Genomic DNA, 18134 nt, shown 5'->3' on the forward strand with positions numbered 1-18134 from the left:
GAGTCGCTTCATTTCGGCTCCCATCCGTGTAGCCCCTGATCCCACACAGCAGTTCGTGGTGGAGGTCGATGCATCAGAGGTGGGGGTAGGAGCAGTTCTTTCCCAACGTGCTGCCTCGGACGATAAGATGCATCCCTGTGCGTTTTTCTCTCATCGGTTATCTCCTGCTGAACGCAATTATGACATTGGTAACAGAGAATTTTTGGCCGTCAAATTAGCTTTAGAGGTGTGGCATCACTGGTTGGAAGGTTCAGGGGTACCTTTCATTGTTTGGACCGATCACAAGAATTTAGAGTACATTAGAACTGCCAAAACACTCAATTCCAGGCAGGCTCGGCGGGCACTTTTTTCGGTCGTTTTGATTTTACTCTGTCGTACCACCCGGGTTCCAAAAATGTCAAACCCGATTCTTTGTCATGTCTTTTTGATCCCTCCGCCCGCCCAGTGACTCCCGAGTGTATTTTACCTGAGAAAATAGTCGTCTCAGCACTAGAAAGGGTAACGCCTATGCCCGGTTGCCCACCGAATCGTTTATTTGTGCCGGAAGAGTTACGGTCCGAAATTATTCAGTGGGGCCACTGCTCTAACGTTGCTTGTCATCCAGGGATATGCCGAACCAAGGGGTTAGTTAAACAACGATGCTGGTGGCCACTTAGGGCTCGTGACGTCCACGATTTTGTTTTGGCTTGCTCAGTGGAAAGTCGTCTAACCAGCCTCCTGACGGGCTTCTTCAACCGCTGTCTTTCCCTTCGAGACCCTGGTCACATATCGCACTAGATTTTGTTAACGCCCTCCTGCCCTCTAATGGCATGACGGTTGTTTTGACCGTAGTGGACCGGTTCTCGAAGGCGGCACATTTCATTCCCTTGCCCAAATTACCGACAGCCAAGGCGACAGCAGTCACTGTCCTAGATCATGTCTTTCGGTTACATGGCCTCCCGGTAGACATGGTTTCTGACAGGGGATCCCAATTCATATCCAAATTTTGGAAAGAATTTTGGAAGTTGCTAGGAACGAGGGTTAGCCTGTCTTTGGGTTATCATCCCCAGAGTAACGGGCAGTCTGAGCGAGCCAACCAAGATTTAGAGAGAACGTTGCGATGTTTGGTCTCCAAGAATCCTTCTTCCTGGAGCCAACAACTCTCTATGGTGGAGTACGCTCACAATTCGTTTTCAGTGTCAGCCACGGGCCTCTCTCCATTTACATTTACATTTATCCATTTAGCTGACGCTTTTATCCAAAGCGACTTACAATTGCTATATATGTCAGAGGTCGCACACCTCTGGAGCAACTAGGGGTTAAGTGTCTTGCTCAGGGACACATTGGTGTCTCAGAGTGGATTCGAACCCGGGTCTCTCACACCAAAGACGGGTGTCTTATCCACTGCGCCAACACCCACCCCGCATTTCAGTGCAGCTTAGGTTACCAGCCACCAGCTTTTCCTAGTCTGGAATCTGAAGTCGCGGTCCCCTCCGCTCACCCATTTGTCTATAGAGGTGGACCAGAGCGCGCGAGACTCTGCTCTGGATGAGGGAGCGCACTAAGGCCAAGGCCGATCGCCACCGGTCAAAGCCTCCCATTTACGTCGTGGGTCAAAAGGTGTGGCTTTCTACGAACAATATTCCTCTCTGTTCCGTTTCTAACAAATTAGCTCCCAAATTCATTGGCCCATTTACTATCACCAAGATCATTAGTCTGGTGTCAGTCCACCTCAAACTACCTCCAGCATACAGTCGGATACATCCCGCCTTCCATGTGTCCAAAATTAAACCCGTGTTTTATTCATGTATTAATCCGCCTACCCCGGTTCCCCCGCCGCCGCGTCTCGTAGATGGGGAACCGACCTATTTGGTTAATCGTATTCTGGACTCGAGACGGAGGGGACGAGGATTCCAGTACTTGGTGGACTGGGAAGGTTACGGTCCGGAGGAGAGGAGTTGGGTACCTGCTAGGGACATACTGGATCACTCCCTTATTGATGATTACAATCAGCAGGTAGGCCCTTCTAGGAACTCCAGGAGGCGTTCTTAGAGGGGGGGGGGTACTGTCATGGTTGGTAAACCGTGATCTCTGGGTTTTGCACTTTGTGGGTGAAGTCTGTGTGTTACGCGTCAGCACTGATTAGTTTGTGGGCGTCTCCGTTAATTGTCATCAGCAACAGCTGTCACTCATTACTCATCCCTATATATTGGCTTGTCTAGCGTCTTGTGTTCGTGAGAGCGCGGTTTCATGTTTGTAACCTATGCCTTGCTTTCTTGTGTGTTTCTGCGTTGGATGTCCATGTCTCCCCGGAACCCCGTCCACTCTACGCAACCCACCACCAAGCAACACCACTTACCTTCGGCTCGCTTCCCCGCAGTTCCTGTGTCACCCTCTCCTGCTGCTTAGACAGACAGACAGACAGACAGGCAGGCAGGCAGGCAGACAGACAGATAGATAGACAGATAGAGATAAAAACACTGATATCCCTAATAACAAACAAATCAAATGCCATTAATTCATGATCCTACACCAACTTTCAACACAATAAAGTTCACCGGTCAAAGGCTTAGAAAGTGAAGAATTCCTTGGAGCAATTTCATGTCTGCACTTGCCCATTCACAGCAGTTCTCATGTCACACTTCCCACATGGAAAAAACCTATATAAACATATATGTTTCAATATAGGTTTTGATATAGGTTTTTAATATATGTGACATATATAAAATTGGCCTTATTTCCTATATGTACATATATGCACACATATATGAAAATATATATATACATATATGCACACATATATTTACACATATATGTACACATATATATGTGTATACATATACCTATAAAGGTACATATATGCACATATTTTCGTCCACACGGATCTGGCGTTTTGAAAGAGTGAAACCGATGTTTTGAAACCGGGTCCCAGAGTGGATATATTTGAAAAGTAAGGGGTACTTACGGTTATGGATAGAAATCTAGCGGAGTAAAGAGTACAATATTTGCCTCTCAAATGTACTTGAGTAAAGTCATGAGTACTCCCCAAAAATGATACTAAAAAATGAGTAAAGTACAGATCCCTCAAAATTGTACTTAAGTACTGTACTCAAGTAAATGTACTCCGTTACTCTCCGGCTCTGTATATCATTTTAATATATTGCCATAGTTAAATTCCATAACATGCCAATTACATGTGATACCAATTTCACGTGTTCGCACATACATAAGTTCTTGCATAATTTTTTTCGTTAATTCTTAGTTTTTGCCTTGATAATAGAAAATATGAGCTAGGCATCATGTATGACAGTCAAAAATTAGATATGAGCTACAAAATGACCAGGTCTTCTATATAGAAGAAGACATGTCTTGTATGTATAGGGCTTATATGTGGATATGAAGAAGCAATACAGGAGACCTATATTTCCTGTATATGCAGATATATGCACCTCAATTTTGCCTATATGTGGCATATATATTATATATGCAGCATATATGCGCATATATGCAGCATATATGCGCATATATGCAGCATATATATTATCATATATGTGCATATATGCAGCATATATGTGCATATACACTGCATATAGGTTTCATATATGCGCATATATCCACATATAGGTTCTTTCCATGTGGGTGTCAAACAGCTTCACAGACACAACCAGGAAGTCTTAAAAAGGCCTTCGGTGGAACAAAGCAGGAAAAACGACCCCCTTTTCTTTGGAAGGAAATATTAAATACTCAGAATTTATCTCTGAAATGACGAAGACTCAAAGCTATTATATAATGCTATTCAAAAATCCACAAATGGGAGGGCAAAGATACCAACAAAGAGCTTTGACTCCTGAACTTAAAATCTCAGTCCTCTGTTTAGCAATGAACAGGGCAACTGAGTGCAGATGCTTCAGTGTCTGCTGGCAGTGAACACAAATGCATCACACAGTTCAGCACGAGGCAGATTAAACTGTCATGACGCAATATCAGCATTTCTATCCTGCGATAATACCAAAAAAAGTCACCCCACTCTTAGTCTTTTTCCTTGCACCGATATGTGCACACACACACACACACACACACACACTTACAAAACACACACAGATCATCTTAATCCGTGTGTTTGAATATGATCCCGGAGGGAGTGGAAAGTGGCAGATGTGTAAGGCCAGGAACAATCCATCTCAGGATCAAATCGCTGATCTAACATAACCAGTTGCTCATAACTCTCTTCTCTAACTCGAGGGTCAAAGTTTATCCAAGGCTGCATTAGATGTTCTGATGATCTCTATAGTGAAAAGATTCCTGTGTAATCATGTATAATAACTCCAGACACAAAATGCAAATAAACAATAAAATAAGAAAAACAGAAATACAAACTTCCCCTTGTTTTATACTTATTGCACATTTTAATTTAAATCAATTGTGCTCTGAACGATAAAGCATTTATAGGACACATCTTAGTTATGTTTTTAAAAACCCTATGTATATTATAGATAAAGATTTCACAATCATGATGTCAGCAGCCTGATGAGCATGAAGATGAATACAGAACACGCTGTAACGTCCTTCTATACAGTATGTGTGCATATGGTCCCCGAAGAGGAAGCAATAGGTCAACAGGACATATCTGTTGTGTGAAAATATCATTTTTGGCAGGTTTACATGTAAATCCAACTCATGAAACAAAGGATGTGGTATATGTGTGTGTATCAAAAGCCTGTCGGTACTCCATTTGTTTTATCTGGAACATGTGGTTATTGTGTCTCAAATTTCCGTAACACCTCAAAGATAAACTGGTGGACTGTTTTCCCCTCGGAAGGTAGACGATGTAAATATAGCAGACAGGAAAAAGCTCTTCAGTCCACTGACAGCCATTCAACTGTTACTATTTTGGATTAAGCAACTTCCTGTTCATGACACAATGTCTACAACATTACATCAACACCAAAGCAACATCACAGATCACATATCGAGCCAGATTCAGTGCTTTTTCTATTACTTTTTCAAGTTTCCATTGGGTTTTAGCCATTTTTTCTTCGCAAAGTTGAAAAAATGCTTTAGCATCCTGCAAAAGAAACAATAGAAAAGGAACAAGCATATCTACACAGAGGAAGCAGGTCAAATATCAATGTCATTCATTCAGTATGTTACTCGTCTTCCTCCCAAGTCTGAAGTTTGGAATCCGAAACGGTCAAAAAATGTAGTTTCCTTTTGTAAAACTAAAAAATTATCATCAATTAAGGTTAGCAGCATATCCAGAGTCAATAAAAAGCAAACTTCTCTAAACTCGGGAGATGTTTGGTTCGTCATTACCTATTTGAATCATGTATTTAGTTACATTTACTTGGAACTACAGTATTTCCAGTTCAGGTATCTTTTCTTCATCTTTCATTTGAAAAGACAAGCCTCAACTCTAAAAGCACTAAAATGGGACAAAGAGAAGGGAGAATGTCAATAACAGAAACAGGTATTTCTTAATATATTTCACTAGGTTTATAAAAGGCATGTAGGAATGATGTGAGCCCATTCATTTTAATATGACCTTCACATTCCTGGATGCTCTCAATCATCATTCTTCACATTATGATAGAAACAGGCTAACAGCAGTGCCAGGTAAATGTGGGAGGACAGAATGCATTTATTTGGATCGCTCAGTCTGTAATAAACATTCAGTAGGGTAGATTCCATGATGACAGGTCTGTGGGAACGGCCCCCCTTCGTGTCTTTCTTTGTAAGCTGGAATTGTAAACATCTCCACACTTCACTCACTGACTCAGACTGAAATTCTGGACTTGCTCAAAAGAGCTGTTTTCATAACTGGTGTAATAATCGAATGACAATGGAGGAAGGTAGCACAGTCACAGTGCCAGAATAAAACAATAAGAACATTTCTGAGATGGATGATGGGAAACATTTTGTAAACGAAGTCTAAAATTGCATTTCAGAAAAAGCATTTTCGGTAACTGTACAACAATAGAGAGCTAACAAAAATCAGCTTATAAAACATGAAAGCGATTTTATAATTGTCTGGTATTACTCTATTTTTGACATCAAAACAATTTATCTTTCTATACTTTGTTCTTTCATTCTCACTCACTCTATTCTTTAGTTTTATTGTCCGCTATATCCTTTGTTCTTTATATCCGTATTTTTTTTTTCATTTTATAGTTGACTATAATTCTTTTGCTCGCTTTAGCTTTCATTCTTGTTTAATCACACACACTTTTAATTGTTCTTTCGCTCTATCATTCTTTCTGTCATTGTATTGTCCTCTCTATTCTTTGGTTCTTTCCTTCTATCCTTCGTTCTATAGTTCAATCAGATCTTCGTCATATTTTTTATTCTATCCTTCATTCTTTCACTCTATGGTCGACTGTATAATTCTTTCGCCCATTCTATCTTTCATTCATGTCTTATCATTTGCACTATCCATTGTTCTTTCACTCTATTGTTCGCTCTATCCTTCTGTCTATCTATCAATCTGTCTATCTAAAAATATCAAATAAATCAAACCATAAACTTTACTACTCTCAGTTTTCATGTTGAATGTCCTGAACTCATTTTGCTGAAACCATTAAGACAAACAGGCCACATCTTCCGGCCAAACACTTAAAAACAAACTTGGGTTTTAAAATATCCAAATATGTGTTCCATGTCTCCTACTGGGACAACAGATAAAAGTGAAAGACACCTAAATCTAGCACCTGATCGGGACGGGTTAATGATGAGGCCACTGGCCTTCACTCCACACACATTGATTTCAGGAGAGGCCTCTGAGAGTAAAGAGAAAAGTGCTGTGGTGTTAAAAGGATTTGCTTCTTCACTAAATCAATGGAGCTCTCGACAGCACGGTCACCGGGGAGGTGGTCAGTCATGCGGGTAAGAGTGGAAATGGATTTTACCAGAAAGTCACGCAGAGACATTTTTATGGCTACAAAAGGCAACTAAAAAATAGCCTCCAACAAAGGTAATACACTTAGGACAGCCAGTTGAGGATTCAATACAAGATTTGCTTAGATTTATTCTGGAGGAAAAATAGCAGCTGGTCAATAAATGGGATGCCTTACGTACTGTATATAATATAAACACAGGACAATGACCAAAACATTTAGCTTTTTCCTAGCATAATATTCTATTAGTAATTCTGTGTCACCTTAATTTCTGGCTTGAGATAATTTAGTGAGTGGAAAAGCATAGCTGGGCCTCATATTCATAAGAAATTAAAATAGAAATGGTATTCTGCAACACTTTTAATACAGATCTCTCTATGCTTCTGAACAAACTGCAGTTCTATCAAACACGGTCTGGCTCTACAACAGATCTTATGGTAACTCTAAAATGCTTTTCAGTGCAATAACGTCATCGCAATAGATGAAAACAATTAGTCTGACCAACATTTTAATATCTAAACCAACCATCTAAGCAATTAAGGATTGGTGAGACCATTAAACCAGCGGTTGGCATGGCAGCTAAAGACTCTGCGGTATTCAAAAGCTTAAACCTTCAATAAATCAGCAGTGAAACGTTTCTGCTTATTTTACACTGTGGAAAGAGATGGAGTACAAGCCAAATATACTCAATTGTTTAGCGTTCCCAAATGGACTTTATAAGCAAATTCTATCCACATACTGAATCAAAATAAAAACCCAGGGCCTGGGAAAGGGTGGCACTACTGCTGGACCTAAGGAGTGCATGTGTTTAACCACACACCGCCTGCTGGTTTGGCCGATGGCCAGTTCCCTCATGGTTCACCAAAACACTTCCATCGCCCATCGGCTGCCTTCATCATGGAGGAGGATGAATCAAAGTGACCACACCACGGTCATTAAATTCTCTTTATTTATCAGATAGGTTGAGAAGAGCTAATGAGAATCAGGGTGGGACTACCAAACATACTCATTAAAAATGCTTAAATAGATCTGAGTGGGAATAGGGTATATCAAAGCTTAATAAATGTCCAAGTCTGTAATTCAGTAACACTGCGAACACAGCCACATATCAGGGCCCTAAATTGTGACTTAAATGATCTAATATAAGAAAATATGTGTGACAATTAATAAAAATAAATGTTTATTGACCGCAACAAACACAGTGTGTTACAATACCAACTACAGTATACAACTGACTCCCTTACTGAACTGTTTACTGACAAGATTTCAGATATTTACAAGAATAATTTTAAACACTAATTTGTTTAAATAAATCAATAACAGTATTCTTAAAAAAAAAAAAAAGATTAAAATGTTAATGTTTTACAAAAGTATTACTGGTTCTTACGTTACAGTGTGCCACTGTAAGGTTTCAACAGACTGTAATAGGAGCTTTGTCAATGTTTTTTTGGGAAGTTTTCTTCCTTAAGCAGAAATATCTTTTCAAAACAGACTGATATTGATAAGGCACATATACAATATGGAGAACTAGATTAACAATTGGAACAAATGTATAATAAATACAATGAGAAAAAAAGACCCTTGTGTAGGGAAGTCGTGGCCTAATGGTTACAGAGTCGGACTCGCAATCGAAGGGTTGTGAGATCGAGTCTCGGGCCGGAAGGAATTGTGGGTGGGGGGAGTGCATGTACAGTGCTCTCTCCACCCTCAATACCACGGCTTAGGTGCCCTTGAGCAAGGCATCGAACCCCCAACTGCTTCACGGGTGCCACAGCATAACAAATGGCTGCCCACTGCTCCGGGTGTGTGCGCATGCGTGTGCACTTTGGATGGGTTAAATGCAGAGCACGAATTCTGAGTATGGGTCACCATACTTGGCTGAATGTCCTTTCACTTCTTAAGGGAAGTCGTGGCCTAATGGTTAGAGAGTTGGACTGGCAATCGAAAGGTTGTGAGTTCGAGTCTTGGGCCGGCAGGAATTGTAGGTGGAGGGAGTGCATGTACAGTTCTCTCTCCACCTTCAATAACATGACTTAGGTGCCCTTGAGCAAGGCATCGAACCCCCAACTGCTCCCCAGGCGCCGCAGCATAAATGGCTGCCCACTGCTCTGAGTGTGTGTTCACAGTGTGTGTGCACTTTGGATGGGTTAAATGCAGAGCACAAATTCTGAGTATTGGTCACCATACTTGGCTGAATGTCACGTCACTTTCACTTATATACTGTAATTTGTCAGTCTCATTCATCTCAGCACACAGAAGTGACTTTTAAAGCAGAAGTAAGAAAACTTTATACTCAATGAAGTGTAGAGATGCTAAACAGTCAGCTTTATACCATCATAATATAATTTGTCATCTAAAAAGTAGTTTGGCTCCTAAACGTTTTGTGATAGGGATTTTTTGTTGTTGTTGTGTGCAGTTCCTCAACAGAAACCACTGAAGCCAGCATATCACATGCCAAGCATTAACATAAGGAACTTTTACCATAAAACCATAGAAGAATATCTTAAATATTATAGGTGATGTATCCGGCCTCCAGGCTGCACTTTACACCCACTACTTTCCACACACATGACTGTGCGATAGCCCACAAGGGTCAGTGCTCGTGGGCCACTTTACATTTCATTAGCCGTGTATTTACTACACTTCTCAAGCAGCTGAGACATTCCACAAACACTTTAGGGAAGGAGCACAGAAGGCCCTTTTAGTTCCACCAGGGAAGCTGGGTAAGCCCCAGAGGGGGATCAGGGCAAATAGCAGAAAAACAGTGGAAAGTGTTCTTTGTTACTTAAACTTTGTATCTTTACGGTTTTGCTTGATATTATCAGTGTAAAGTTCAGTTTCTAGGTTTTTCCTCAAATATTGTAAACACATTTTTGCATACATGTTTAAAATATAAGAAAGTAGTATCAGATGAAAGAAAGCATGCAGTAGATGGTGTAAAACAGGTTTTTCAGCAATGTTTTGATAACTTTATTTGCTAATTGATGAATTCATGTTCATAATTTAGAATCTTTAAAAAATGTGCATATCAACTATGATACAGTCAGCCTTATAGGGTTGACATCAATCAGTAACATATTAGTTATTGGCTGATATTAGAGATTTGGATATTTAATTGTGCATGCTTGTTTCCATTACTTCTACATTAAGATTACATAGGCAAACATAAAAGTTAAAATACCATTAAAAGAATCATTTAAAATGTAAAATAATAAAAAAAATCATAATGTTGATTAAAGAAGTCTCTCAAGGCTGCATTAAAGGTGCTCTAAGTGATATCACACATTTTTTAGGCCAAAACATTTTTTCTCACATCCAGCAAACATCTCCTCACTATACGCTAGCTGCTTGTCCCCTGAACACACTGTAAAAAAACGGGGTCTCTCTAGACACCACAGGCTCCACAAACAACAAGAAAAACAAACTGGGCTCACCCGCACCACAAAACATAAACTGTTCCAGCCAATAACCGACAAGAAAGATTTGGGGGTGGGGTTTGGTGCACGGATGAGGAGGAGGGAGGCTCTAGCTAGCCTCCGTTTTGTTTGACAACAACTTGAACGTCAACAAGAAGTTACGACTCCTGGCATCGCTTAGAGCACTTTTAATTCAGCTTATCAAAAATATAGTAAAAATAGTAATATTGTGAAATATTATTACAATTAAAAATAACTTTTCTATTTTAAAATGTAATTTATTTCTGTGATAAGAGAGCTGAATTTTCAGAATCATTACTCCAGTCTTCAGTAGGGCTGCACGATTAATCGCATGCGATTGTCTCGTCAGTAAAGCTGGTTCTGTGATCGACGGTAAATGTCCATCACCTGCTTTCAAATGGAGTGGCACTTAATATGCAGAGCCGTAGTTTGCTGACAAGAAAAACACTGATTTCAAACCCCAGAAAAGCAAGTTCTTTAGTGTCCATTTGAAGTAAGAACAGCACTGAAATAGTTTCATGATGCTGCTGTTTACTCTTGCCAACAGGGCCCCATGGCAACTCTTTCCATCATTGACATCGTCCTCTGTAATCAAGAGACTATTCTGCCTTTGTGACATAAGCAAACACAGTGAGTGAAAAGGAAGAGGCTGTTTTGGTGGCACACCGACAGCAATTTCCAGACTTGTGTCAGTCATGTCTGATTTATTTGTCTTTTGTAGGTGTTCCTCTTTAACAGAACAAACTGTAGTGTTATTTTAACAGTCATACTATAGTAATGGTTGACACTCCAAAAAGAAAAAGGACAGCCCTTCAGTATTTCCTTACCAAACTTCCTGTTTTAATACAGAAAAGCAGACCTTGTCAAATCATTCCATGCGGTTTTTATGCCCATATATAAAACTAATTTTTAGAAAGCAGACAATTCCTCAAAAATATACATGGTTTTAGATGTGCTGTGACTGTTTCTTCCTATATATGGGTTTACATCTGTGCTGCATAAAATAACACACCAGTGTTTGTGTAGAGTGGAAAGCTCCTCCCATTAATTGACAGTGAGAAAGATATGCTCTTTCCTCTGCAGCTGATGATGATGGTGCAGAGACCCATGCCAGCTGTACCTGCGCCAGCCTGGCCTCTGCCCTGCCCCCATTTACACAGCCAACCCCCAGGACAACAGGTGACACACAAACAGTCACACACAGAAAAAGGGCCAGCTAGTGTGTCTCAGGGCACTGGTAGTGCAAAATTACAGCTTAACAGACCACATAAATAGACTGTTTGAACAGAAGCAAATTAAATGCAGCGGTTGCTTCTGCTGTCAGGCTTTATGTGCACATGGTACACGTCTGAAGTTGTATGAGCGGTATTTCTGATGTTGAGGCTTTCGGTGGATTTATGAGCTCTGGCAGATGATAAAACAGAAAAACAACGAGAAGGATAAGAGCCAGCAAATACCTCTCCCTGTTTCCAAAGCCTTACTGAATGTGAATCGCCAATTCTGCTTGCAAAGTCAAAAAAATAAATCATGAATTTTTCACAAAAACAACATTAAAGCAAAGATAATGTGCATTACCACCTGTTATCAGAAAGACTTTTTATATTTCAACTGAAATTCTGAATTTGAGGTAACAAACGGGATAAAGAATTACAATTTTGAATTCAAAATCAAAATTTATTCGAAATTTAATTTAAATCAAATTTGAAATTGAGATTAGGAATTACAACGAATGGAAATTTGAAGAAATTCAGATATAAGGAAAGAGAAACCAAAAGAACGAAAAAGCAACAGAAGCGAAGGACAGAGCAGATGATAGTGAAGGACATAAAGAATAGAGTGAAAGACAGAATGAAAGAACAAGGGATAAAGTGACAAACTGAATGAAAAAAGACAGACAGACAGACAGACAGACAGACAGACAGACAGACAGATAGATAGAGATAGATAGAGATAGATAGATAGATAGAAATTCACACTCAGGAACTGAAAGGTAGCCAATTCTTTAATCCTGAATTTTTCCCAACCCTGCCATGCAGAACCCACAAGCCTAAAAAAAGACAAGACTTTTTTTTTTTTTTAGCTCAAGCCAGCATGCAGAGTGAACTCAAGAGTCTGTGAGGACTTTAACAAAGGACTGTTTATATTAATAATACTGGCAGGATTAGGTTGTCTGCCAGGGCCGGTCAGTTCCTAAGAGGTGACTTTTAACACCCAGTTGATGGAAGAGAAATCTGTCAATTTTGCTTCCCAAGAAAAATGCCAACGGTAAAACTATAAGAACCACCTGATCTCCTTCACTGGTTGGTTCTGTCAGCATATGCCCACAAAGACAACCTCAATCCATTTCGAGCAACACTTGTGATCGATCATGACAGCAATCCCCTTTTCCCCGCTGTGAATGAAGTGGATTCTGAAACATGAGTGAAAAATAACAGTTTTACCACAGAAGAGGTCTAAGGAACATTTTTATTGTGGGTGTTTCCTCAAGAGATTTCAATCAAGATGTCTCTTCCTTGTTGCGAAATAACCTCAGGCATGCATCATTCACTTTCGTGATTATAGACAATGACGCTTATATAAGAATAATTAATTTTATAGCACATTCATATTAAAATGCTGCCTTGAGGATTTTCAGAAATATCAGGGCAGTTTCCACAGACTGTGGCACAGCATTAGCTTGTCTGACAAGCGCACGTGGCTGCAGTGCCCACTGATGTTTACACGAGGGAGGGGCATGTGAGCGTGACTGACAATGTCATGGACTAAAATCTGCGCATCACGCTCTCTGATCACTTTCTTTCAGGGTAATGGATCTAACGGAGACCGTTTAAACTGTCTTGCAAGACTCGAATGTGCAGTTTTTTAACATCTTGAGGATATTAGATTAAGATTGCAGAAAATAATTTTGGGAAAGCTTACAGACAGCCTGAAGAACGGCTGCACTTCCCACTGGTGTAAATCACGATCCTGCCACTAAAACGTAACTTTACACTGATCATTTGCAATTTGTTTGTGGTGTGCTGAGTTTGCAGCTCTGCGCTCTATCTGCCTGCTGAAGTAACTAGAGCTTGGACTGAGCTGATGAACTCTTTTCTGCTCGAAAGGAGAGAAATCTGCTCTTGGCTCTGAAGTCTTCTCTCAGTTCTTCTACTTTGGCATATTGGACTTAGAAAATTGAACGTAAGGAGTTATGTTCTTGACTATTTCATAAGACGTTAACACACTCTCTACTTGTAGGCTATAAAGCAAAGAAAACTTAAAACAAGATGTGAACCAACATGAGCAATGCAATTATGATGTATTTTTTTCAGCTTGATCTAGATTGTATCATTACTGAGCTCTTGTGAAATCTTGTAACACTAATGTTCTGTTTTGAGACTCTAAGGCTCAGTTAAAATGGCTTGATATGACATATCTATATGATTTTAATTCATTATAAACTAATTTTCAACTTGAAAACATGCTTCAAATGTTCTCCATGAAAAAGTAGAACAGTTCAGTTGAGGTCATTTTTTTATATTTTTTAAATAATTCTCTTATGCTCCAAGGTTGCATTTTTTCCATTAACATAACTGTTCTCTATTTGAATATAGTTTAAAATGCAATTTATTCTGGTGATGCAAATCTGAAATTTCAGAAGCCATTACTATACTCTTCAGTGTCACAAGATCCTTCAGAAATCAATCTAGCATGCTGATTTGGTGTTCAAAAAGATTTCTTATTATTATCATCAATCAGTTGTGCTGCCTAATATTTTCGTGGGGACTTGTCTAACAATCTTTTGATTAATTTAAACACACCCTTGCTAAATAAAAGCATTAAAAAGTATTAATTTCATTTCTTGTACATCATTGGGGTTACTGGGACCCCAAAATAAGTCAATCTGAACAGAACATGATCAAGATTCAAGATTCAGTGTTGCAAGAGTGTGGATGATTGTTAAAATTAAACTGTTAAAATCCAAAACTACTTCTGAGTGCAAGACAGCTTCATACTGACACTACGTTACAAACTGCATTTCTTCTTTGCATTGTTATGACCCACAAGAGAAAAAACAGACTGAAAGGCTACAATAGCCTATACATACCATTTGCATTGTGACCATACATTGAAATGCATTATTAGCTCCCTTTCACAACGAAGAACCATTCTTTGTGGTTCCATTCAAACCAATGTAACCACAGATGTCTGATCGTTTTAGTCCAAGTGACATCTTCAGTTCCCCTCTTAATTAGTTTATTGTAATTAGCTTTTTACCCCTCCCCCAACAAAAAAAAGCTCTGCTAAATTCACCATGCTGGATGACCCCTTTAGCTTAATTATCCCTAGGCAGGACAACAACACTAATGTGAACTGATGCATAAATGCTCTGAGTGGACAGATAGTGAGCGACTACACTGCCTACTGCCTACACTGCAGATCAGACCAGTCGTATCATGACAGTGAGATAAGGAGCAGGAGAAACCACATGGAGAGCTCACATAAAGAAGAAAGATAGTAGAGGGCTAGAAACGTAGTTAGAAAAATAAAAACACAAAAAAATATGGATTGTGAATTTATTGGTGTGACACATACAATATATATATATATATATATATATATATATATATATATATATATATATGTGTGTGTGTGTGTGTGTGTGTGTGCAAATTCATTGTCTGCCAGCAGGAGGCGCTGTTGGAGTGGTAGAGATTGAGGTTTCCCCGGTAACGGATGTACACAAAGCAGCGCTCTGCTGACAAACGGTGCTTTCTCAGACATTAAATACAAGATTAAATGAAAATGACATCCAATTTTCTGAAGACAGATGGTTTCCTTCAGAAATACAGTGATATAAAAACACCCGCAGTCAATGTATGGGAAACACTGTAGTCTCATAATTGAAATGTAAATTCTGCAGATAACATCATTGTCCTGTATTGTACTGTCAGCAATTTATTATGCCAGATTATTATTTATACTCCCAGACCGGAAGCGTTAAATATAACCGTTATGCTTTTTTGGCTAATGGTTGCAGGCTAGCCTTCTAGCGGCTTTCTTCTAACAATGACCTCGCGCCCTCCACCCTCCAACTATTCTAATTTTCGTAAACTGAAATTATTTTAATGATATTCTAATGGGTGGCTTTGTGACATGACAAAACCCGGAAAACAACGGTGTAGCCCAAACAAGACTTTCTTTGTAGTTCTTGAAAAAGGATTTTTTTTTTTATTTTTTTTTTTACACAAAGTATCTCCCTTTGGAGAGGACTTTAAGATTTGTAACTTTTTTATGCCCAAACATACACACTACACACTGACTAAAATTCAAAAAGTGAAAAAGCATAATAGGACCCCTTTAACATTTTATATAGGCCTCACCGTTAATACAAAGCACACATTTTCTAAATAATATCTTAATTTGTTTAGGATTTAGTGCAGTGACAACATAAAAGCCAACTCTTTTTCAAGGCAAAACTATTCTTTAACAGTTTTCCCACACAATATAAATGGGTCTTTATGCATGAAATGTGTACACATGCAATATATGTCTTGTATAAATAATCACGAGGTCATCATAATTGTAACTACTTGGTGTCAGAAAGTTTGAAAATGTTAAATAGGTTGCACAAGACCTATAAAAGACAAATAATTGGCCAAAAATGTCATTATAATGGATCTCTGACTTTGTGCCTTTTCTTATTTTTATACTCCCACTGTGGGACAGTGAAATCCTATCAACGTCCCACCAAACAGACAAAAGTAAAGTTACAAAAGTAAACACTGCAAGACTGTTGTCTTACCCAGATCTCCAAGGAAACTGTTGCTGAAGTTGTTGGAGCCTCCATCAGCAGGCCAGATCTTGCGGACACCAACAACATTGGCATCAGAGAGTGCTAGCTGTTGCTTGAGACGTTTTTGGGACTGTGGGGTAGGGGGGCTGCCACTTTCAAAAGACTGCTGGGAGTGCTGGGATGGAGAGCGACTCTTCTCTCGGTACATTCGGTAGGCCGTGGGGCTCGGGGACACATGGCTGGACTGCCCTGAGGAGAAGTCTTCTTCGCTGGATGTCAGGTTTTCATTGGAGCTGCAATCCGGTGTGTATCCATCCTCAAAACTACCAGGCGAGTAAGACCGCCTGGGCCAGGTCAAGTGCAGCTCCTCTCCTTCTCCCAAAATGCCCCCCACATAAACAGTCGTATAAGGCTGACAGTCTGACTGGTGCCAGTTCTGCTGAGTTGCTCTTCTTCCATTAAGTCTTACTGAACTATCCTTGAGGAACCCATGGTTTAGATCAGGCTCCTCGTACTCACAGCTGTAACCACTGTCCATGGCTCTTTCATGAGACCGCTCTGGTTTACGGATGTCCCCAAAAGCAGTGGATAGATTACCTGGGACAGAATGCAAAGATCTTTTGCGCTCCATCTGCATAGCTTGACTGCCCAGACTGCTTATCTTCTCTGAGACGTCTCTATCATTCACCCGAACAAGACCTTTCTCGTGATGGTACTCCAAGTTAACGTAGTAAGGCCTCTCACTTTTTCCCTCGCCAGATGTTTGAGAATTGGCTCTTCTGATACGTTCAAAGTTTGACCGAAGCGCAGCCACTCCCAACCCTGTGGTGACCTTCTCCTTTGGTGGAGACTCTGGAACCCCATCCGCCTCCTGGTGCACAGGTCCACGTCCAATGGGCCTGAGTGGAGCTTCAACACTTCTTTTGTATGGAGACATCCCGTCAACTTCTCCATCTCTGTTTTTCTGCCTGTCCAAGTCTGAGACATCACATCCCACCACCTCAACACAAGGCTGAGACTCATGGCTGTCCTCTGCTGCGGCTGTGTGATTCAGTTTGGCTGGGAGACACCTGCTTCCATCAGATTTCTGATAATGGACGTCCATGGATGCTGGCTTACGCTCACCTTGTGAGACCCTACTGAAACCCCATCGCTGAGAGTCATGGCTTCTCCGCTCCTTGGCCAGAAGCGTTTGTAGGTAGATCATTCGAAAGCGCTCCTTGTTCACTTCCATCTCCAGACGCCTAATAGAGTTTCGGCATTTCTCCAGCTCCTGCTCTATGTCTCCGACAGAGTTCAAAGACATCTCAGGAGGATCTGAGTCAGGGAACTGAGCTTTCCATGCTTCCACAAAGCCAACAGGTTCTACCATGATTGCTTACTGCTGGTTTACTTTTTTAACTGCAAACAAATTACATGTTAAGATTCTCTTGTTTGTAAGAAAATAAACCCAAAGCAATGCTGATTTATAACTTCATATCTGATAACTTGTCCTGTGAACATGCAGAACTTCATATCAACATCTGATAAACACTCACTCAGCTGATCTTGTACAGACTCACAATGATGTCCATAAAGGCAAAAAGAGCAGAGCTGAAACATCCAGTTGCACTTCAAACATCTATTGACATCCGCGTTTCATGCCATTTAAATGGCAAATGATGACTGAGAATCTCTTGTAAACACAGTTTCGCCTGCAAAATTCACTTCTCCTTAATGTTAGTTGATGAAGTCAGATTTTTAGCTAATTTCAATGATGTCTCCGAAGAAGTTAGTCCTGTTGTTCTCTCAGACGTCCGTATTTGTCAGGTATAGGCTGTACTGTTGCAGGGTTTCCACTGGCATCGCTGTCCGTCACTCCACATGATCTGACTGTCTCTGCTCTCAGTGAGTCTCTCTCTGGCACTCAGCGCTGCGGCAGGAAGAGGTGGGACTAGACGAGTACATGATAAACAGCGACTGCACAGAAAATCTCAGTTTAAAGACACAGACTCGGGTTATTCAGCAACCAACTGATAAAAACTGTTTGCGACGCGTTTAGCTAATTTTCCA

At 40.2% G+C, this 18134-nt stretch overlaps 1 protein-coding gene across 3 annotated transcripts in view; it reads right to left on the bottom strand.

The window, feature by feature from the left end:
- Nucleotides 1–18047, bottom strand: part of LOC132097646 (breakpoint cluster region protein-like) — a 42707-nt gene extending 24660 nt beyond the window's left edge. Inside the window, exons 1-2 of one of the 3 annotated variants that reach the window (XM_059503501.1) lie at nt 17645–18047; nt 16092–17483 (exon numbers count right to left, since the gene is read on the bottom strand). In XM_059503501.1, coding sequence (XP_059359484.1) covers nt 16092–17454 — 1363 coding nt within the window. In that variant the 5' untranslated portion in view covers nt 17455–17483; nt 17645–18047. Of the gene's footprint in view, nt 1–16091 lie in introns of all 3 variants that reach the window. The other 2 variants (XM_059503500.1, XM_059503499.1) reach the window with 2 other exon arrangements.
- Between the last annotated feature and the right edge of the window lie 87 nt (nt 18048–18134).

The sequence above is a fragment of the Carassius carassius genome, chromosome 21 (genome assembly GCF_963082965.1).
Source record: "Carassius carassius chromosome 21, fCarCar2.1, whole genome shotgun sequence".
In the NCBI taxonomy this organism is placed as follows: domain Eukaryota; kingdom Metazoa; phylum Chordata; class Actinopteri; order Cypriniformes; family Cyprinidae; genus Carassius; species Carassius carassius.